The 17,550-nt window shown below is 41.0% G+C and overlaps 1 protein-coding gene and 1 long non-coding RNA gene across 3 annotated transcripts; both read left to right on the top strand.

The window, feature by feature from the left end:
• The first annotated feature begins 304 nt into the window (after positions 1 to 304).
• On the top strand, positions 305 to 9,691 carry FAM221A (family with sequence similarity 221 member A). Of its 2 annotated transcripts, none has more exons than XM_040073144.2 (7): positions 305 to 396; positions 2,892 to 3,065; positions 3,531 to 3,721; positions 5,730 to 5,936; positions 6,746 to 6,856; positions 7,490 to 7,578; positions 9,277 to 9,691. In XM_040073144.2, exons 1-7 carry the CDS (start codon positions 383 to 385, stop codon positions 9,337 to 9,339), a joined length of 849 nt encoding a protein of 282 aa, XP_039929078.1. In that variant the 5' UTR covers positions 305 to 382; the 3' UTR covers positions 9,340 to 9,691. The 2 variants fall into 2 exon arrangements, with proteins under 2 accessions (XP_039929078.1, XP_039929069.1); XM_040073135.2 differs by lacking the exon at positions 305 to 396 and adding an exon at positions 1,210 to 1,307.
• A 139-nt stretch (positions 9,692 to 9,830) lies between these two features.
• Positions 9,831 to 16,993, top strand: LOC120758687 (uncharacterized). Its single transcript, XR_005702968.2, has 3 exons — positions 9,831 to 10,549; positions 16,394 to 16,484; positions 16,784 to 16,993. It is a non-coding gene; the product is annotated as an uncharacterized LOC120758687 (long non-coding RNA).
• The last annotated feature ends 557 nt before the right edge of the window (positions 16,994 to 17,550 follow it).

The raw sequence follows: 17,550 nt of genomic DNA, 5'->3' as shown, positions 1-17,550 counted from the left end.
GTGTCCATCCTGAGGGACACAAGCTGCCTTCCCAGAGAGTGTGTGCACACCCCGTGTGTCCTGTCCTTGATACTGAGCCCCTCAAGATTTGAATCAAACTTTGCCCTTTTTTTAGTTGCTAATCAGTTGCTATAGCTGGACAGTTATGATTGAGCAATTGCATTGTGAATGTTGTATGCTCGGCTAAGTTTTTGGTTTTAAGGAAAAGAGAAGACAATTCCAAGATGAATGGATGGTCTGGATGAGAGCCATCACAAGTGAAACCAGCAGAACTAAGCAGTAACTGGGAGAAAGGTAATTCCAGCTGTGGGCGATTGTGACCACCTGCTCAAAACAGACCCCAGACTCAAAAGGGCAGAACCTTGCCTGTGCGCTTACCAGCATGACAAGTGAAAGGTATGACTAGCAAAGGGGGGACTGAATTCTAATTAGTAGAAAAATTATGCAATTTGTAGCCAATGAATGCCGATGCCTTTGTTAAAGCGTAATAAACAGTGTAAAGTTCGGATGACCTGGCCTTTTGTGGGTTACCACCTCGCTCCCTGCTTTGCGCAAACCAGAAGAAAACAAAGGCGCACCTCGCCCCGCTGCGCGCCCGGTAACGAGCGGCCGGGCCAGCGCCGCGGCGGGGGCTGGCCGTGCCCGCGGGTGCCGCACACCCTCCCGGGCCCGCACGTTCCTCAGCCGCCGCCGCGGAGCGTGCTGCGGAGAGCCGCCCGCCTGCCCCCGCCCGGCGCCCCCGCCTTCCTCCTGCCTGTCCCCCGCCGTCCCCCCCTGCCCCCCGCCTTCCTCCTGCCTGTCCCCTGCCTGTCCTCCCCCTGCCCCCCGCCTTCCTCCTGCCTGTCCCCCGCCTGTCCTCCCTCTGTCCCCCGCCTTCCTCCTGCCTGTCCCCCGCCATCCCCCCCGTCCCCCACCTTCCTCCTGCCTGTCCCCCGCCTGTCCTCCCCCGTCCCCCGCCTTCCTCCTGCCTGTCCCCCGCCATCCCCCCCGTCCCCCACCTTCCTCCTGCCTGTCCCCCGCCTGTCCTCCCCCGTCCCCCGCCTTCCTCCTGCCTGTCCCCCGCCATCCCCCCCGTCCCCCGCCTTTCTCCTGCCTGTCCCCCGCCTGTCCTCCCCCGTCCCCCACCTTTCTCCTGCCGGTCCCCCGCCCTCTCCCCGCCTGCCTGGCCGTGCCTCCCGCTGCCGCTCCGTGCGCGGGCGCCGCCGGGGCCCTGCCCGTTCGCGGCCCCGTGCCCCGGGCGGCCCGGCGGGCATGGAGCGGCTGCGGGCGGAGGCGCAGGCCCTGGAGGAGTACGCGGAGTACCGGCGGTGAGGCCGCAGGGGCGGCGCGCTGGGTCGCTGGGGCGGGGGACGGGCGTTGCCAGCCGTGTCGCATCCCCCGTAGCCGGCCCGCGGCCCGGGATTCCTCCGGGAGCGATGCTCGCCTCCGGCCCTCCCGGGCTGCCTGCTTCGGGGTCTGCGGGGCTCCGCTGAGCCGCACGCACCGCCCGCCGGGCGCCGTCGCAGTCGGAGGTGCCGCGGCCGGTGTGCCCTGCTGGGGACGCGTTGCAAACCTTGGCTGTCGGCAGGGGAGTCTCGCATCGTCCCTCGCATCCAGGCCAGCCCGGCAGCGTGAGATGTGCTGCGGGAGGCCATCTGGTCTACCGGCGGCATCCCTGCCCACCGCAGGGGCGCTGGAATTGGGTGGTCTTTGAAGTCCCGTCCAATCCAAACCATTATTTGATAACCTGCCAGCAGTACTGCTCTCTCGGAGCACAGGGATTTATGTGCATCATGAGTTCAAAGTTTTGCATCGTATAAACCCCCTACGCTGCTGCGTCTTTGCTAATCTTGTCAGCAGTCCTCTCGGAAGACTGAACAAAAATAAACACAGTCGTTGTGCTGAGATGAGATCTTAATTTAATTTAGGAAAACCTTGAGTAAAACACCAGAGGAAGGCACAGTGGTGTTTCTTACACAAGATGTGCAGTGATTCAGTGGGTGTTGGCTGGGTTGACGTGCAAATGATAGCGTTGTGTTGGCACATTATTCTGGGGCTGTACAGTGCCGGCAGTGCCCAGATCCACAGAATACTTGACAGAGAATGACTAGTTCAGCACGTTTTAACGTATCAAATAAATAATAACTGAAATATTACAGACATTAATAAAATCACTTTCAGCACAGGTAAGTGCTGCAGTTAACTCTCAATTGTATTTTACATATTTTATTTATTGTCCTTAATTTTTTCCATAAATGCAGAATTTGGATGCTGCTCCAGAGTTCCAGCTGTTTAGTTGCCTTGAATTTGAACACAGTGATAGCTTAAACAAATGGACCTGTCTGAATTGAGGCATACAGCTCCCACCAGCTTCAGCTACAGAAACTAGCAGTCTTCTTGCAAATCAGAAGACAACTTGGATGTGTTGTTTGTTACTTGGATGGCAGTAGGATTACCTGCTTGCAGCTGAATACTCAGACTAGACTAAGATTAATCTCCTGATGCAAGTTTGTAGTACAGTTGGGTGTAGATGGGTGAAGTGACTTGCCAAAGTCAAGGTCAGTCAAGAAGTCTGAGGCAGAGCTGGCCAGTTACATGACCCTTGATGCTCATTGCTTTTTTTTCCAAAAAAACCCCTTGATATTTTGCTGTATTAAATTTTTCCTTCTCTCTTAGAACAGATTTTCAGTCCATCAGAGCAAATTTTTTTAATAGAGCATTATTCAAGGAATATTCTCTGAAAATCAGCTACAGTTCTGTTAAATTATTAGAAGAGTAATATGAAATACAAGATTCATTTTGCATTTACAGAAAAAGTTCTGTTATATATTATTTGAAAAAAAAAAATCTGGAGAAACCTACTTTTATCATCTTCATTTTCTAATGGCTTTTTTTTTATGCCATGTATACAGAATTGTAGGTGATGATGATGGAGGAAAGCTCTTTACTCCTGAGGAATACGAGGAATACAAAAGAAAAGTGTTACCAGCTCGGCTAAAGAACAGGTTGTATGTGAGCTGGAGATCACCAACTGGTGTGGACTGTAAGCTTGTGGGACCAGAGACACTGTGCTTTTGCACTCACCGGTGGGTAGCTTCCCTTCTTTTCTGCTTTAGTATTTTTAAAAATCAGGAAAGTGTGAAATATTCACAGACACATTATAGTAGCACATAGGCAAGTTTATTTAATGTTTAAGGGTTAAGAAAATTAGGTTTTAAATAGTAAGAACTGTTTGTAAACACAAAAGTCGATACGTTTTTGAGACCAAAATGATTTTGTAGTCTCAATAAATTCAGCTGCAAGGCCTGAGTTAAAGTAGATCAGATTGGTTCTGATAGAGCTTTCAAAATGAAACAGAAGGATATGTGATATTTATGTAATGAATAGATGTCAAACCACCTGCTATTATGCATTTAATTGAAAATTAACCATTAAGAGTAAATAGTACAGTTAAAGCTACTTCAAAATAAAACCTGTGAAGTAAACGGTAAAGCCTTTCAGGTAGTTTTCTACTAACAAAGTTACAGAAGTTATTACTTTTCCTGTTTTAGGTATAAACAACACAAAACAGACTACGAGGTGCTTCCCAAAGAGCGCCCTATCTGTGTGCCTTGCAGAGTGAAACGTTGCCCGTGCCAGTCCTACCAGTTTGTGCCCCTGAACGGCACCCAGCCCATCCGCTGCCGCTGCAAGCACTTCGCTGATCAGCACAGCGCGGCGCCTGGCTTTCCCTGCAACGCCTGTAAGTTACTGCTGGGCTTGCAGCACCCTTTGCCAGGAAACCCAACGGGAACAGCATGTGAGGGATCTGTGTTCTGCCCAGGGTACTGGGTGTGTGCTGCTCTTGTCACCAACATGTACTTTCATCCCTGAGGAAGGATGAGAAATGGGAAGGAAGACATCCCCTTCTGCACAGAAGGGTTTAGAATAACATCCTTATTTTCCCCTGGTCCTGTGAAGGAGTTTAAATTTCTGAACGCTTCAGATTGGTGGTGCTTATGGAGACAGATGCCTGAAGATGGACAGTGTGAAAGCACTCTTGCAATTTGTCACTTCCAGCTGCACGCACGTGCCTTTTCTACCTGAACTTGGTGGTTCTAGAAAGAGAACTGTTGAACTCCATTCCTCTATTGCCTAGTCTACTATAACATTATATATCTCTATATCTTTTCTCAACTCAGCAGGAAGTAGTACTCTGTTCCTAAGTAATTCTCTTGCTAGCACACCAACGAAGTGTTTCATGAACATAGAGATTGTGGGTCCAGAAATGCGAGTGGGAATGAAGTTTCAGCAAGAACTTTGAGAAGGGATTAAGAGGAAGCTTTTTGCTACAGTTGTTTGAGGTTAATGTTGTGAAACCAGAGTAATTATTGACCACAGGAAATAAATAATGCATAAAGATGTTTGAAACCTCAAGTTATATAAGATGATTTTTTTTTCTGGAGTTTTGTGCTGTTATTAAATTTCTTTCATGGAATGTCTCTATTTTGTACAGAAAAAACTATAAACAGCTTTTGCTGAGAATCATATCCCATAGAATAAACCATAAAATATCTATATGACAAGAATTCTTTCAAGAATTTGCACTAAGTAATGTGAAAATCTTAGATGTGCAGCTGGATAATTCAGAGTTAATCCATAGAACACAGTGTTTTCAATATTCATATATATAATGCCTTTTGTTTAATGCTTCTCAAACATACCAGACACTTCTGAGGGCTTCACAGATTTTGTAGTGAAGTGCCAAGAATTGCTTCTATTTTGGACTTGTCTTATTTTAATGTAATGATATTAGTCTTGTCCAGTGTTGATAAATCTAACGTGAAAGATAAGTTATAACAAGAACTTAACTGCTTTTTCCTCTGTATATATTGCATATACTGTATTCTGTGTCCAAATATAGAGTTATGTTACTGAGGAGCACCCAAAATAGTATGAAAAAAACCTTTAACATTTTCAAGAATGTGATCAACATATTAGAAAAGACTTAAAGAAATCTTTCATGGGGCTCCAGGAAATGAACTGTGAGCTGGAAGCAGAGTAATCTGTATAATGAAACATTTGCAACATCACTTCCTCAATTTCCTGGTCACATCATTGCTCCAGAGGGGCTTTGATGACAGTTTTAGATGTAGTTAGGGCAGACAGTTTCTGAATGTCACGTAACATTTGTATAACTATTTCAATTGCATAGGCTGTGTAAGCTTAAAAAAACCTCTGAAAGTCATTCTAATGATACTCCTGTGTAGAACCCATTTTGTTGCTTCCACAGTCTCTATTTGCTACTGACAAAATTTTGCTAATTTTAAAAGACATTTAAATTGTGATTTGTGTAATAAATTGTGATATGAAGTTTCTTAGCCCTGTAACATTGATATAGCTATGCTATCCACCTTTGAAGGGAATTCTGCCAAGATGATGGCAGGTTGTCAGCTTTACCCAGTGTCAGAACTTTCTCTCTTTTTATTCGTTGTAAGCGGATGGAGAGGCGTGTTGCTAATGACAGTGAACACAAGTTGCAACATTGGAAATACAGTTAGATATCAGAAAAGAAATTTCTGATGCAGCATTGGTCCAGGCTGCTCAGAGAGGTGGAATCTCCATCCTCAGAGGATGGCTCAGTAATATCCTGTGACAGGATGGCCCCCATCATCTAATCCCAGGAGTCACCCTTTCTCTTTCGTACAGCCTTTTCATACAGCTGGATGCTTAAATCCCATCACCATCTCACCCATTTATTTGTTTCTTAGGTACCAAGTGTTCAGGCTTCCACAGCTGCTTTACCTGTGCATGTGGTCAGCCAGCATACGCTCACGAAACAGTTGTGGAGACCAAAGAGGAGCGCTTAGCCCAGGGCAAGCCCGTGGGGCAGGATGTTCCTTACGCTGCCATGGGAGGGCTCACTGGTTTCAGTTCACTAGCAGAAGGCTACATGAGGCTCGATGACAGTGGAATAGGTATGTGCAGCTGACCCGAGATGAAATTTTAATTCCCCACCTAAGTTTTGAGAAGCATGAAATCAAAATAGAGTTTCAAAGTTTGAAGGCAGATTGGATGAATAGGAATAGAACTGCAGAAAGGCTGTTCCTCTCCTGCTGTCCTCAAGGTGTTAAGGGATCACATTGTCCTACTCCCTATAGTGAGTTGATTAAAAAACTATTTTTCAACAATTCTGGTGTTCAACCTGGTTACTTTTGCTTGAGATGCAGCATATCCTTTAGAGAGAACCTGTAACTTATAATACTTCCTGTAACCTAATACGTCCATGTTCTATTTATGTTGGTGCTTTAGCCTAATGTCGCCCAGGTATTTCTTTGTTTATATATTTATAGCATTTTTGTTTCCAAACTCCAAGGTTAATAGCTGTTCAGCATAAAAAAAAGAGGTAATTGGTAAACCTTTTTAACAGACGTGTTAGTTGGTTTCTGCTCTGTGATTTTGTGTCAATTAATAACACACGTTTTGTCCCGAAATACTGTTTTATCTATTATTGCCATATACTTATTATTTATTTTTTAAATTCTGATCTGGATTCCTGGATTTGTCTGAAGTTTAGAAACTAAAACATTACTGTTTTAGTTGAAGAAACAAAGCCTTTCAATCCTTTTGAAGCCATCCTTGTAATGCTTTTGTTAATTCCAGCTTATGGGGTCTGCGCTAACCGTTGTAGATATTAATCTGTAACCTTGTTTTGACCTCAGCATATGTATTAGGACCGTATCTCCTGGAGTTAATTATTGTTTTCATTCAACTTGTTTTCTGACAGGTGCTCCTTCTGCTGAACTTTTAGAAGCCCCCATTACTAGCATGGATCATCCATTTCTAAAAGCATTTCAGGGGCCTTCGAGTTCCGCTCAGACCATGCCACAAATGGCAGGTGATGTATAAGTAGGATAATAATGTTATACAAAAAGAATTTAATATAAAATTAATTGATTTTTTTAATGAATTGAAGGATGCTCAGGGCGTTAAAATGAAGTTTTGCTGTGTGATAAATTAGTACGACATTAATGTACTTCAAATGCTTAGAATAACTTAATACTTGTTATTTTTGCTTGTGATATATTTTTTAACTTAAGTGGTTTTTTCTTAGTGTTTGTTATCTTTCCCATCAAGGGTGTCACATATTCATTGGATCAGTTTTTAAAATTCTTAATTCCTCTTAGAAACTCATCATATTCTGAATGGCTTTTGCATATTCAGCACAATCCTGTGAAGCTGCCTTCTGCCAGTAGAATATGAATCAGTTACACTTGTTTTATGTCCCTTATTTAGTACAACAATTTAGCAATTAATATAACTGTTAAACTCATTTAAGACAATTTATAGTAAGTGCAAGCCTAGGCTAAAAATATTTCCCTTTGGTTCCAAATGCTGGGTTTTATACTTGTCTGTAAAGGTGAGCTCCCATTTCAAATGGGTTTTGCCAAATGTAAAACACAACTAATGGAATAGCAAGTATCATTAGTAAAAAAGGGCTTTTGTTTTTTGTTTATGTTTTGTTTTTCAGGTAGTTCAAGTGCCACAGGGCAAGTTTCTCATGGAAAACAATCAGAAGCTGATGACATGGCTTACTTCGAAAAACGTTATCAAGAACGGGCAAGTTACAACATTTATTGCTTAATTTAAATTCACTTTCAAAAGAGGATGTCTAAAACCCATACATGTAGGATTTAAATGGCGCATAAATGCATTATAATTCCTTCTCAATTCCTGAGAAAGCTAGCTTCTTCACATAAATTTTAAAATACAGTTATGAGCTACTACAGGACTTCAGAGGTCAGTCATGTGTGGGATGGCATTTACCTTAACCAGGCTGATTTTAATTGAGATAACTCTTTTACAGAAAACCAAAACCTTCTACTGTGAGACAAAACAAAACAACAACACAGATTACAGAAACTCCCCTGTGACATTTAGGACTGTGTGTTTGCTACCTCAGTAAAAAAATTTTATAATTTTGGGTTTTTTTTAAGACTGTCTAAGTTTGGCTAAACTTGGTCTGTCTTTCTTAGATGATCTGTATCACTCACTTAGAGGTGCCTCCTCCACCACAGTGACTATTTTTAATTTGGCGGTGTACACCTGTGGTGTAGGTTATTCACATGTTTAGATACCTGCTCTTTCCTCACATTAACCCCTTAGCTCCACCATCTCAGCTGAAGTATATCTCGACTGTTTATGAATTCTTTTCAAAGGCAATGCTGCATCATTAACTTTTAAAATCTAAACTGTCCTGCTATTTTGCTTCCTGGCTTGCAACAAAGTGTTTGTTAAGGAGAAAGCTGTTCTACCTTTGTGAAATTCAAAATAATTTTCTCTGTTTTGTAAACTATCACAAGATACAGACAGGTGTTACAAATATTACATTGGTTCATAGAAAACACCAAATTCAAATTTCTCAGTTTCTTTTTCCCCCCAAAAAAATTATTTTCTTTGCAAAAGGTAGTAGGAATTTTAGATAAAAACCTCAAGCCTCCAAAGGGGGAAAAGTGTTTTTAAGTGCATTTTTGTGTAGACAACAACATTTGCTTAGCAGTGGGGTCATTTGTAGACATCCCAATGAGGTCATGCTTCCTTTTGATATTGTTTGATGATGGGAAAAAGCACGTTAATTCTTTTTTTCTGGCATTTTTAATAGCAGCATAAATGTTAGGTGGGATGCAAAAGTCTTTGCATCCCTTTTATATAATTGCTCTAAATATGATTTTATTCACCAGTGTAACAGTACTTGAGAAAAATCGTACCTTCTAAAACCAACAGATATATTTGCTTGGATTAGTATTTTTACTACAAAATGACAGAGTGAAATGTGTGTTTTGATAAATTTTACCACATTGCAAGAGCCTGTTGTGTAGAAAAAGTCTTACAGGAGGAAGTCATGGCCTTGTGGGTCAGTGGGGAGACTCTGAGATGAAGGCTCAGCGCCATTCCTGTGCGGTTTTATGTGTGCTGGCTCCTCTAACTGTGCCTGTTAGACATCTGCTATAAAACTGCTCCACCTTTCATTGACATAGAGATAAACCCGAGGCACACTGGCCTTGAGGGATACTTAAATACCTGGATTGCCATTAGCAGAGATAAGGCAGCCTGGTTTCCACAGGGGAGGAGCTGCAGCACCATGGAAGTGCTCCTTTGTCTTGTGGTGCAAAGGTAAGCAGCGCTAGGTTGGGATAATAACGCTGTGTACCTTTCTCCCTGGTAAATTTGTGACTGGATGTAGAAATTTAATATTGCATTGTTAGCCGATTTACAAGTCAACGTTTGAACCACTGCTGGTGTCTTTTTTTGTTACAGCTGAAAATGGAGAAAGCTGCTAAACGGAAAGAGAGGAATCCAGAGCCATCAAAGAAGCCATGAGATTAATAAATATTTATTGTTTGGCACACTGTTCATGATTGCATTGAGTATTTTTCTCTGTGCCTACCCGCATACTTGTATTCATTAATTTATTTCTTCCGTTGTTTTGTTCCTTTGCTGAAATTAATTTTTAATTATCTCATTGTAATAAAATTGTTTCATTAATCAATGTGTTTCTAATCTTCAGAACTGTTACACAGATATTTCTTTGAGAACAGAGAAGCATAATTAGAGAGTTGCATGTCTGAGAGTTTAAGTCTGAGAGAATAACCTTGTATTTAAATATTAGCTTGTAGGAGGACAAAGAAAAGATGTGTCTTATTCTTAGACTTTTATGATACATTTTCTTTATTTGTAGAGTTCTTTTAAACTCATCTTGGTTATGAATTTTATGTGGTGAGGGTTGTTCTGTTAATATTGACATTTTAATATTTTCTTTAAATCTTTTTCCCCTCTCTGTTGATTTCATCGCCTTGACATAAAATTCAAACATGCCTTTATTCTCTCACACTTCTGTAGGCTCTGTTCTTGCCACTATATAAATATTTTTATAAAATATGACATTCTGTACACTTGCAAACCCATTTCCATGCTTATAAGTTACTTGAAGGGATTTGCTTGTATACTTTATCCCAGATTTCTCTAGTGGTACTATTCTCCCAGTTCTGTTTGTCTGTTACTATCTGTAACAATTATTACACTGAACTTCTGAAAACCTTAAGTGGAAATGGATATGTTATTTATAGCATGTAAAGCGATAATTGCATGCTGTTTGGTACAAACTTATTTATCCAAGAGATTTATCATGTTTAATCCAACACAGACTGAATCACCTCAGGGAGATGCGTTTTTGTATTCTTTGTTCATGTTCACAGCTGTGGCAACATATGTTGTATTAAAGGTAGCAGACAGGAAAATATAAAATTTAGTGAATGTGGGGCGATTTAATTCTGCCAAGCAGCACAGCAAGAACTCAGTACAGAATAACCAGCAGAGGGTGCAGCTTAGGAGGCAAAAGCAGAGCCTAAGTTAACTTGATTCTGCTTTGAGAACAAAGTCTTTAAAATACCTGAAGGTATCTCTTGGACTGGAGGCTTTACACAAGAGGTGTGTGTACTTAACCTTACAGCCAGAATTGGGAGAAGCCTACAAAGTTTTGTTTCCCATTGGAGAGAATGCCTCCGTGTGCCTGATGGACAAAGGAAAAGAGGTGAGTTTGAAGTCAGTTTGAAGGCCTTTACTGCACGGCAACCTGCGTTTTGTATCACCTGTGGTGTGAAGGCTTGGTTTTAAGAGAGCCTTTTACCTTTAACTCTGACCTATACTGCCATAACTACAGATGTCAATCGGAGAGGGAAATCTGTTACTTTAATTTAAATGCATGACACAACAAAGTGTCTAATTAATGTTTTAAAAGTACCTTTACTGATAAATTCTGCAGTTGCATGCTGCTTTAGCCTAATAAATGAAAGTACTAATTTGAGCTCCCTCTTCTGGCCCTGGCAAGCAATCCATTCTACACATCCTCTGCTTCATCCTGAAAATAAATGGGGGTTTTCACAATGTAACCCCAAGAAACAAACAAATGCAAATAACATTCATAAAGAAAAGAAAAAAAAATACAGAAAGAAAATATTTCCATTTTTCAAAGAGATTATTACAAGTTTAACAGTGGAAGTTTACTCTAGTTTCCTACTTATCCCCATTACTATAACCATGAGGGAATGCAGTTCTAGAAATCTGTGTGTTGCAGAAGTGAGCTTTCTCAGAGCAAAATATTGTTAAAGAGAGAAGTTCTAATAGTTACAAAAACTTTTATTTTGTGTTCCTTTTGATACTGAGAGCATACCTTTTAACAAATAATATATTGTTTTACATTTTGAGTTGACAATATTTGTCTGTTTTATATGTTAGCTCTGCCACATTCAGTCCTACTAAACTGTACTTTGATCATCACAAACTGGTTTTATTAAAGTAATTAAAAATATTCTGTGCTTTAACTTATTTGCTGTTTCCACTCTAAGGAGATAAAAAAGTTACTACATTTATTTAGTGATATTTCTTTTTTAGTTGGAAAACAGGTTGCATCATAAAAATATCAGTTATTAAATTCTACTTAGGAGTTCTGACCACTTTTCACTCATGTTGATGATGGCTAAGCAAAAGAAACTTGCTTTCCTTACTAGAAGGCGTTTTTGACTTCTTAGTATTTGCATACTACTTTTTTTTTTCTGAAAATTTATTGGTATCTATACCTGAAAACCCAGGTACGATATATCTCATACCGTTGCTGGCTGTGAAAACTGGACACTGATTTCATATGTGAAGTGAAATTTGAATTTATCCTAAAAACCCAACAATTGTTTTGCAGGATCAATATTACAACCTCCACTTCTATTGAAAAACTTTTTATACTTCTGTTAGAATAGAGTATTTTTTTTAAAATTATAAAAGCAGAGAGCAAATGTTAGTACTTGTGCCATTAGCAGTGGTCATTAGATAAAGAGCTCGGTTTAACAGGTGCTTGCTGATGGTTTGTTTTCCTGAGAGCAGCCACGAACTTTGAACAAAATATCATGGGATAGATAAGTTACCAATTCATCTGTGTGATTTATTGGGTGGGCATATGTCTGTCATTCAGCTGGAAGCATTAACTGTTTCTGACCCCAATCCAAGGAATCAGGGGCAGGGAAAAGGGTTTGTTCTCATGCACATGAGCACTCTAAGCTGCTAAAGCCCAATTGAAGGTGCTTAAACATGTCTTATTTTGCAAGTATCTGGCTTTCAAAGCAGTACTTTGCCAATATTGTAATATTCCTAGGGTGTACAACAACATATTTTCACTAGTTTTGCTCATCCCATGTGTAAGAGTCTGTCTGAAGTTCCCCTCATTTGCCTCACGATCGTCATAAGGACCCCGAGGACCCACTGCAGTTCTGGCCTGCTCGAGGTGGATGCTTGCCAATCATCTGCGGGTGCATTTTCCTGTGTCACCATGCCACGGTACACGGGCTTTGAGCAGTGTAATGGTAGTTCTGTACCTGAAGATTACATCTGCTTCACGGTCCCTGCTTCATGACAATAGCCTATGAATTTCCCCACCTCTTGGCCAAGGGAACTTTCTGGGGTAACTTTGGTGGTCCCCCACGGAAAATCCTTCATCTGCTTCACAACCACCGTGACAGACAGAGATCAAAGTCCCCTTCCAAGGACTGAGATTGAGACCCCTATATGAAGCCCTTCTCAAGGACTGAGACATGAGACCCCTGCAACCCTAATTCAGGGATGGGGACTGACTTAACTGAAGCGAGATGTTTGCCTGGAGGCGTGATCGTTGGACCAAGAAGACAATGGCTCTCGCTTACTGCTAAGGACATGGACTACCTGTTCCCCCTTGGTGGCTTCAGTAGATTTACCTGTTCCCCCCTGTGATTGAGGACTATAATAAAAACCCCTGAGTTAACCAGAGATTTGGAGAGACTCTCCCCGACGTGACGGACGGACCCATCGACCGGACCACGAGGACTCCGTCTCCACGTTTGGTAGCTATATCCCCCCTTTCCTCTATCTCTTTCTCTATCTCTTTCTCTCACTCTTAATCCCTCTATTGCATTTGCTATGGTCAATCAATAAAAGGTGCATTTGTTTTAATGCTGAAATCCCCTCTGTGTTGTGTTTTGCACTCTGAGATCAGTAAACGAACCATCACGACCCCCGCTTGTACGAGCGGATCGTGACACCGTGGAAAAGCTTAGATGTTCCTTGGCTGCTATGATAGTGGGCGCTGGTCAGTGATCCTAAGTGGAGCGCAAGGAGCTCCTCCTCGTTCTGTGTGTTTCTGATACTAAATATAAACCACGTCTGTCTGTCTCAGGTTCAGGAGCAAGGGGAATGCGAGGTGTGAATTCACAGCCAGCAATGGCATCCGTGCCGTTACTTTGTCAGGTTGTCAGTGCCTTTGCAGCATGTTGTGCATGTTCAATGACTGGCAGGTCTCATGGCTGTGCAGCACAGAGCCCCTCCAGAGGTAGTTTATAGCCATGTGGCCTAATAAGAGACAACTTTGCAAGTAGAGATATTATTTGTTCTTAGCACAAATATAATTGAAGAAAACAAAAACAAAGGTTTTCCAGTCTAAAAGACCTCTCACAGGTGTACCTATTATGGGAGGGCGTGTGTGTGTGTGTGAAGCTTGTAACTAAATATACTATTTTTGTCTAGAAGCCTACTCTTGCTTTGGAGCCTTTAGCATCTCTCTTCTGGTAGAAGGAATCACTGCTTGCTTTACACTTGTTTTAGCTCTGATTTTACATTCACAGTACCCACGGTGTCTGGCATGGCTGGGCACTGGTCCCAGGGGCTCCTTTAGTTACTTCCCTAGTTCCCTAGTGCCAGGCTCAGCCATGAAGCATGATGCTGTCACCTGCATGATGCTGTGTCACAAACAGAATAGGAGCCTCACACTAAGTTTATTAGTTGAGTCACGCAGTGCAGAAAGGACCCCCTTGCTTTCTGAACTCCTCAGAGAGGAGTCTAGGTGTGGCTGGATCCAATCTTAGCCCCAGAATTAGTCAACAGTTTATGTCTAAAGGATTATCCAGGTGTAATTGAACCTTTGTACAATTTTGTCCTCCAGAATTAAGGATGACAGACCAGATATATTTATTATTATAATGATTTGACTAAAGTATCTTAATCAGAATTATTGACTCCGCAGGCAGAAGCTAAAGCTATTAGTACAGTCTAATTCTCTGTTTTTAAGCAATATTGAAGCAATTATGGGAAAGCTAGCAAAACCAATTAATAAGTAGAGATCGATGTTACTGACTCATACCAAAGACTGTAGGAAAATCTCTTTTGCTCAGCCTTGAGGAATAACCCTGAGGGGCACCCCCAACCCAAGGGAGGATCTCCACACACACTCCAAGGAGGGGGATGCCAGAAGACCCTGTCATTAAAGACTGGGACTGCTCAGTCAGATGTCTCCAGGCCAGCTGTGTCAGTTCAGCAGCTTTAGATATGTCATCAGTAGTATCACTTTTCTGTTCTTTTATGAGGCACTTTACCAGGCCAGCTACATCTTCACTTCCCTTTCAGGATGTTTAATTTTGGACCTGATGAGTCAGTCTGCTTTCAGCATTATTCAACACCAAAAGCAGCACGGACACCTTTGCAAATAGGGCGTTGTTCCAGTTGATTTACCCCATTCTAGGCAGAGTATTCTGTTACACACGGCTGAGCTCATTCAAAACTATTTGATTCTAACTGAGGTGCTTAATCTTATCCTCCCTCTCCCAGCAAGTTTCTGTAAAAGCGAGAACAAAAGATAGCATTTAATTTTGGAAAAAGAAAAATAATCTAATTCAGATTTCAGAATTTCAGGTACTGTTGTTCCCCTTCAAATTGCAGTCAGTTATTCTTTTCTCTAATATGAAAAAGAATTGCTCATCAAATGAATACATGATGAGTGAGAATCTGTTGCACAAGTAAGGTTGTAGTTATGCTTTCTTGAATATTTGGTAGGCCAAAAAATAAATAAATTGAGGGCTAAAATATTTGTTGTTGACTGAAGTATACTGTAGGAGGTGGTTGGAGTCGTGCTGGGAGTGTATCTCTGGCCCTAAAAGCATCAATTTTTACATTGCTGGGCAGGAAGATGTTGGAATCGGGGCAGTGAGAAAAAAGTAAAATACCCCAGCAATGAATAGTTTTCTTTAATGTGAGGGTTGCAGCAGGGAGAGGAGAAAATCCAGGAGTACTGTTACCCTGGTTTTTCTGAGTTTTTTTTAAGGCCTTTTTGATTTCATAAATAGAGTCAAATCTTTTAGTTACTGTAGAATATTAGAGCAGTTTTCTACCTTTTCCCACAGATGTAACATAAACAAATCCTTTGTTTTTCATTCTCTGTCCTTTGTTTGCATATTTCTAACCTAAAAACAATTGTAACTGACAATTAGTCTAGCCACTGAAGCTGAAGGGTGGAAACCCCAAAAAGCCAATCTTCTGCTAGACCCACAAATGTATAAAAAGTAAGAAATAAACAAAGGAGTCTCTTCTCTTCGCTCTCTCAGCTGGGAGCTGGTTCAGAAGGACCTCTGCGAAAATCTCTTGTCTGCATGTGACTGCTTTGTGTGTCTCGGTGACAGAGTACCACAGGTTGCCTTTCCCCTTTGTTCTGCTGGGTAATTGTGTGTGCATATTGCTCAGAATCTGCACAGCTTTGAGCCAACTGGAGGAGGCAATGCTGCTTGTTTTGTCCCCAGTAGGAACTTGGGGAGGTGAAACAAACTTCACTCATTCTGTTTATGGAGTAACTTTTTATAATAAAGGGGTTTTTAGATTTAATAATCATAGGTAATTCTCCTTTGGGTTCCTATTCTGGCATTGAGACTCAGAGTGTTTTATTTAATATTGTAAGGTGCAGAGTATAGGATTGTGCTTCTAAGGTTATCAAAATATTCAGCTGCACAGGAGTTTTCTTTCCAGCTCTGAACACTGAATCTTTTCCTTTGAATTACAGGTAGAAAGCTCTCTACCAAAGGCCATGTTTCTGGAATTGACCTTGTTTTCCAATGGTTCAGATAGGAAGTTTTAAGCAGAGAAACTTTGCCGCTCTCAGCCAACCCAAACCCCAAGTCTTTCATGTAAAGAGAATGAGGGGCATGTCTGAACTGCTGTCTCCTTTGATCAGGGAGAGAGAGAGAATGGATACATGCTAACGTTTGTGAGGAAGGATTGAGAAGTAAGATCTCCACATTGCTAGCTGGCAATTAAACTGTTAAAAATGTTCATTGCAAACTATTTCTCTGAGGTACATTACCTGTCCTGATTTGATTCATGAATTCTTGGAAGAAAAAGAGAGCAGGCTTGAAAATGCACCTAAGATGATAAAGACTGAAAGCTTAAGGTGGGGCATTGCTTGTTTCAACAGCAGTGTTTCTGTTTTGATGTAACTTCTGGCTGTTATAAGCCATCAAGCACCTATGAAAAATGACCACTTATAACCATATATGACCATATAACTTATATGCTCTCTCCACACTTTGAATGTCAGGAGACGTAATGACTTCTTGCAAACAAGTTGTGTGTTGACTGAAGCTTGTCCTCGGACTAATGCAGCATTTGCCAAACTTGTTTTTAGTAAGGTAAGTAGTTTGTGTATGTGTGCAGTTTGTTTTTTTAACCTGGATGTAAAAGCTTTAATTCTATGCAACCACTTTTCAAGATACTTGCTAGATCTTTGAATATGTTGTGGGTTACATTCTCTTAAGTTCTCTTTAAGAACTGTTGATTCTCCTAAAGAAAATGCTTATTTTGTATGAGCAAGCCTTGATGCACTCCAAACTTCAGCAAAATTATGGAAACACTGTTCTGGGTTTTTAACCCTCAAGAGATACTACAAGAAGGTAATATACAGAATGCTGAATTCTCTTTCTTCACGCAGTATACATAATGGGCTTTAAAGAGAGCAGTGCTTTTAAAGAGAAGCGGTTCCTTGCTCCATCTCAAGAACTGGAAAAGATTGTTTAAAATCCTGTAACGCTGAACGTGCTGGACAAAGAACTGTTGAGAAGACAACAAGGACATATTTAGTAGCAGTTCTATGGCAAGCATAGAAAGGATGATGGCAGCTTTTGGTTTTGTACGTGAACTACTAGTGGTTTTGCCTGTTGCAAACTAAGCCAAAATTAAAAGATCTATCTAAACTTTTTGTGTACGTAGGTAAATGACTTTCTACATTCTTCTTGGAAAAGGAAGAAAACAAAACCTGTACATTTATTTTCTGCCTGGCCCGTTCCTTTGTCATGTGTATTAAGATGTCACTGTCAATAAAATGTAGCAATGTATTAAGAGAAAAGCCAGGTGAAGCTGCTGTGTAATGTGTTCGTGTTTTCCTAGTCACAAAAATTTCTTTGATGTATTGTTTTTAGATTAGAGGGTTCTGGCTTTGAAGCATATATTTTAATGAGAGAGATCAAATACGTTACTTTTTTTCCATAATTCTTTTGGGATAATTACAGGAAAGTGTAGAAATAAGATCTGTATTCCATTCCATAAATACCAGTTTGAGTTATGCTTATATTTTCATAATGGCATTCTTGATAATTTTTTTTTTCCTAATTTCCTTAATTTCCAAATTTATGGTGGCTGTTTTTCTGGTTGGTAGAGCAAGAAATCAACAGTGAATAGGCAGGAACTGTTTTATTAAAG

The sequence above is a fragment of the Hirundo rustica genome, chromosome 1 (genome assembly GCF_015227805.2).
Source record: "Hirundo rustica isolate bHirRus1 chromosome 1, bHirRus1.pri.v3, whole genome shotgun sequence".
NCBI lineage: Eukaryota > Metazoa > Chordata > Aves > Passeriformes > Hirundinidae > Hirundo > Hirundo rustica.
Note: the sequence above shows the minus strand (reverse complement) of the source record. Positions and strands in the feature narration are given on the sequence as shown.

Coding starts and splice junctions, on each gene's coding strand:
- FAM221A (XM_040073135.2), top strand. CDS start 1,252: ATGGAGCGGCTGCGGGCGGAGGCGCAGGCCCTGGAGGAGTACGCGGAG. Junction 1,308..2,891: donor GAGTACGCGGAGTACCGGCG/GTGAGGCCGCAG, acceptor CCATGTATACAG/AATTGTAGGTGATGATGATG. Junction 3,722..5,729: donor TGGCTTTCCCTGCAACGCCT/GTAAGTTACTGC, acceptor TTTGTTTCTTAG/GTACCAAGTGTTCAGGCTTC.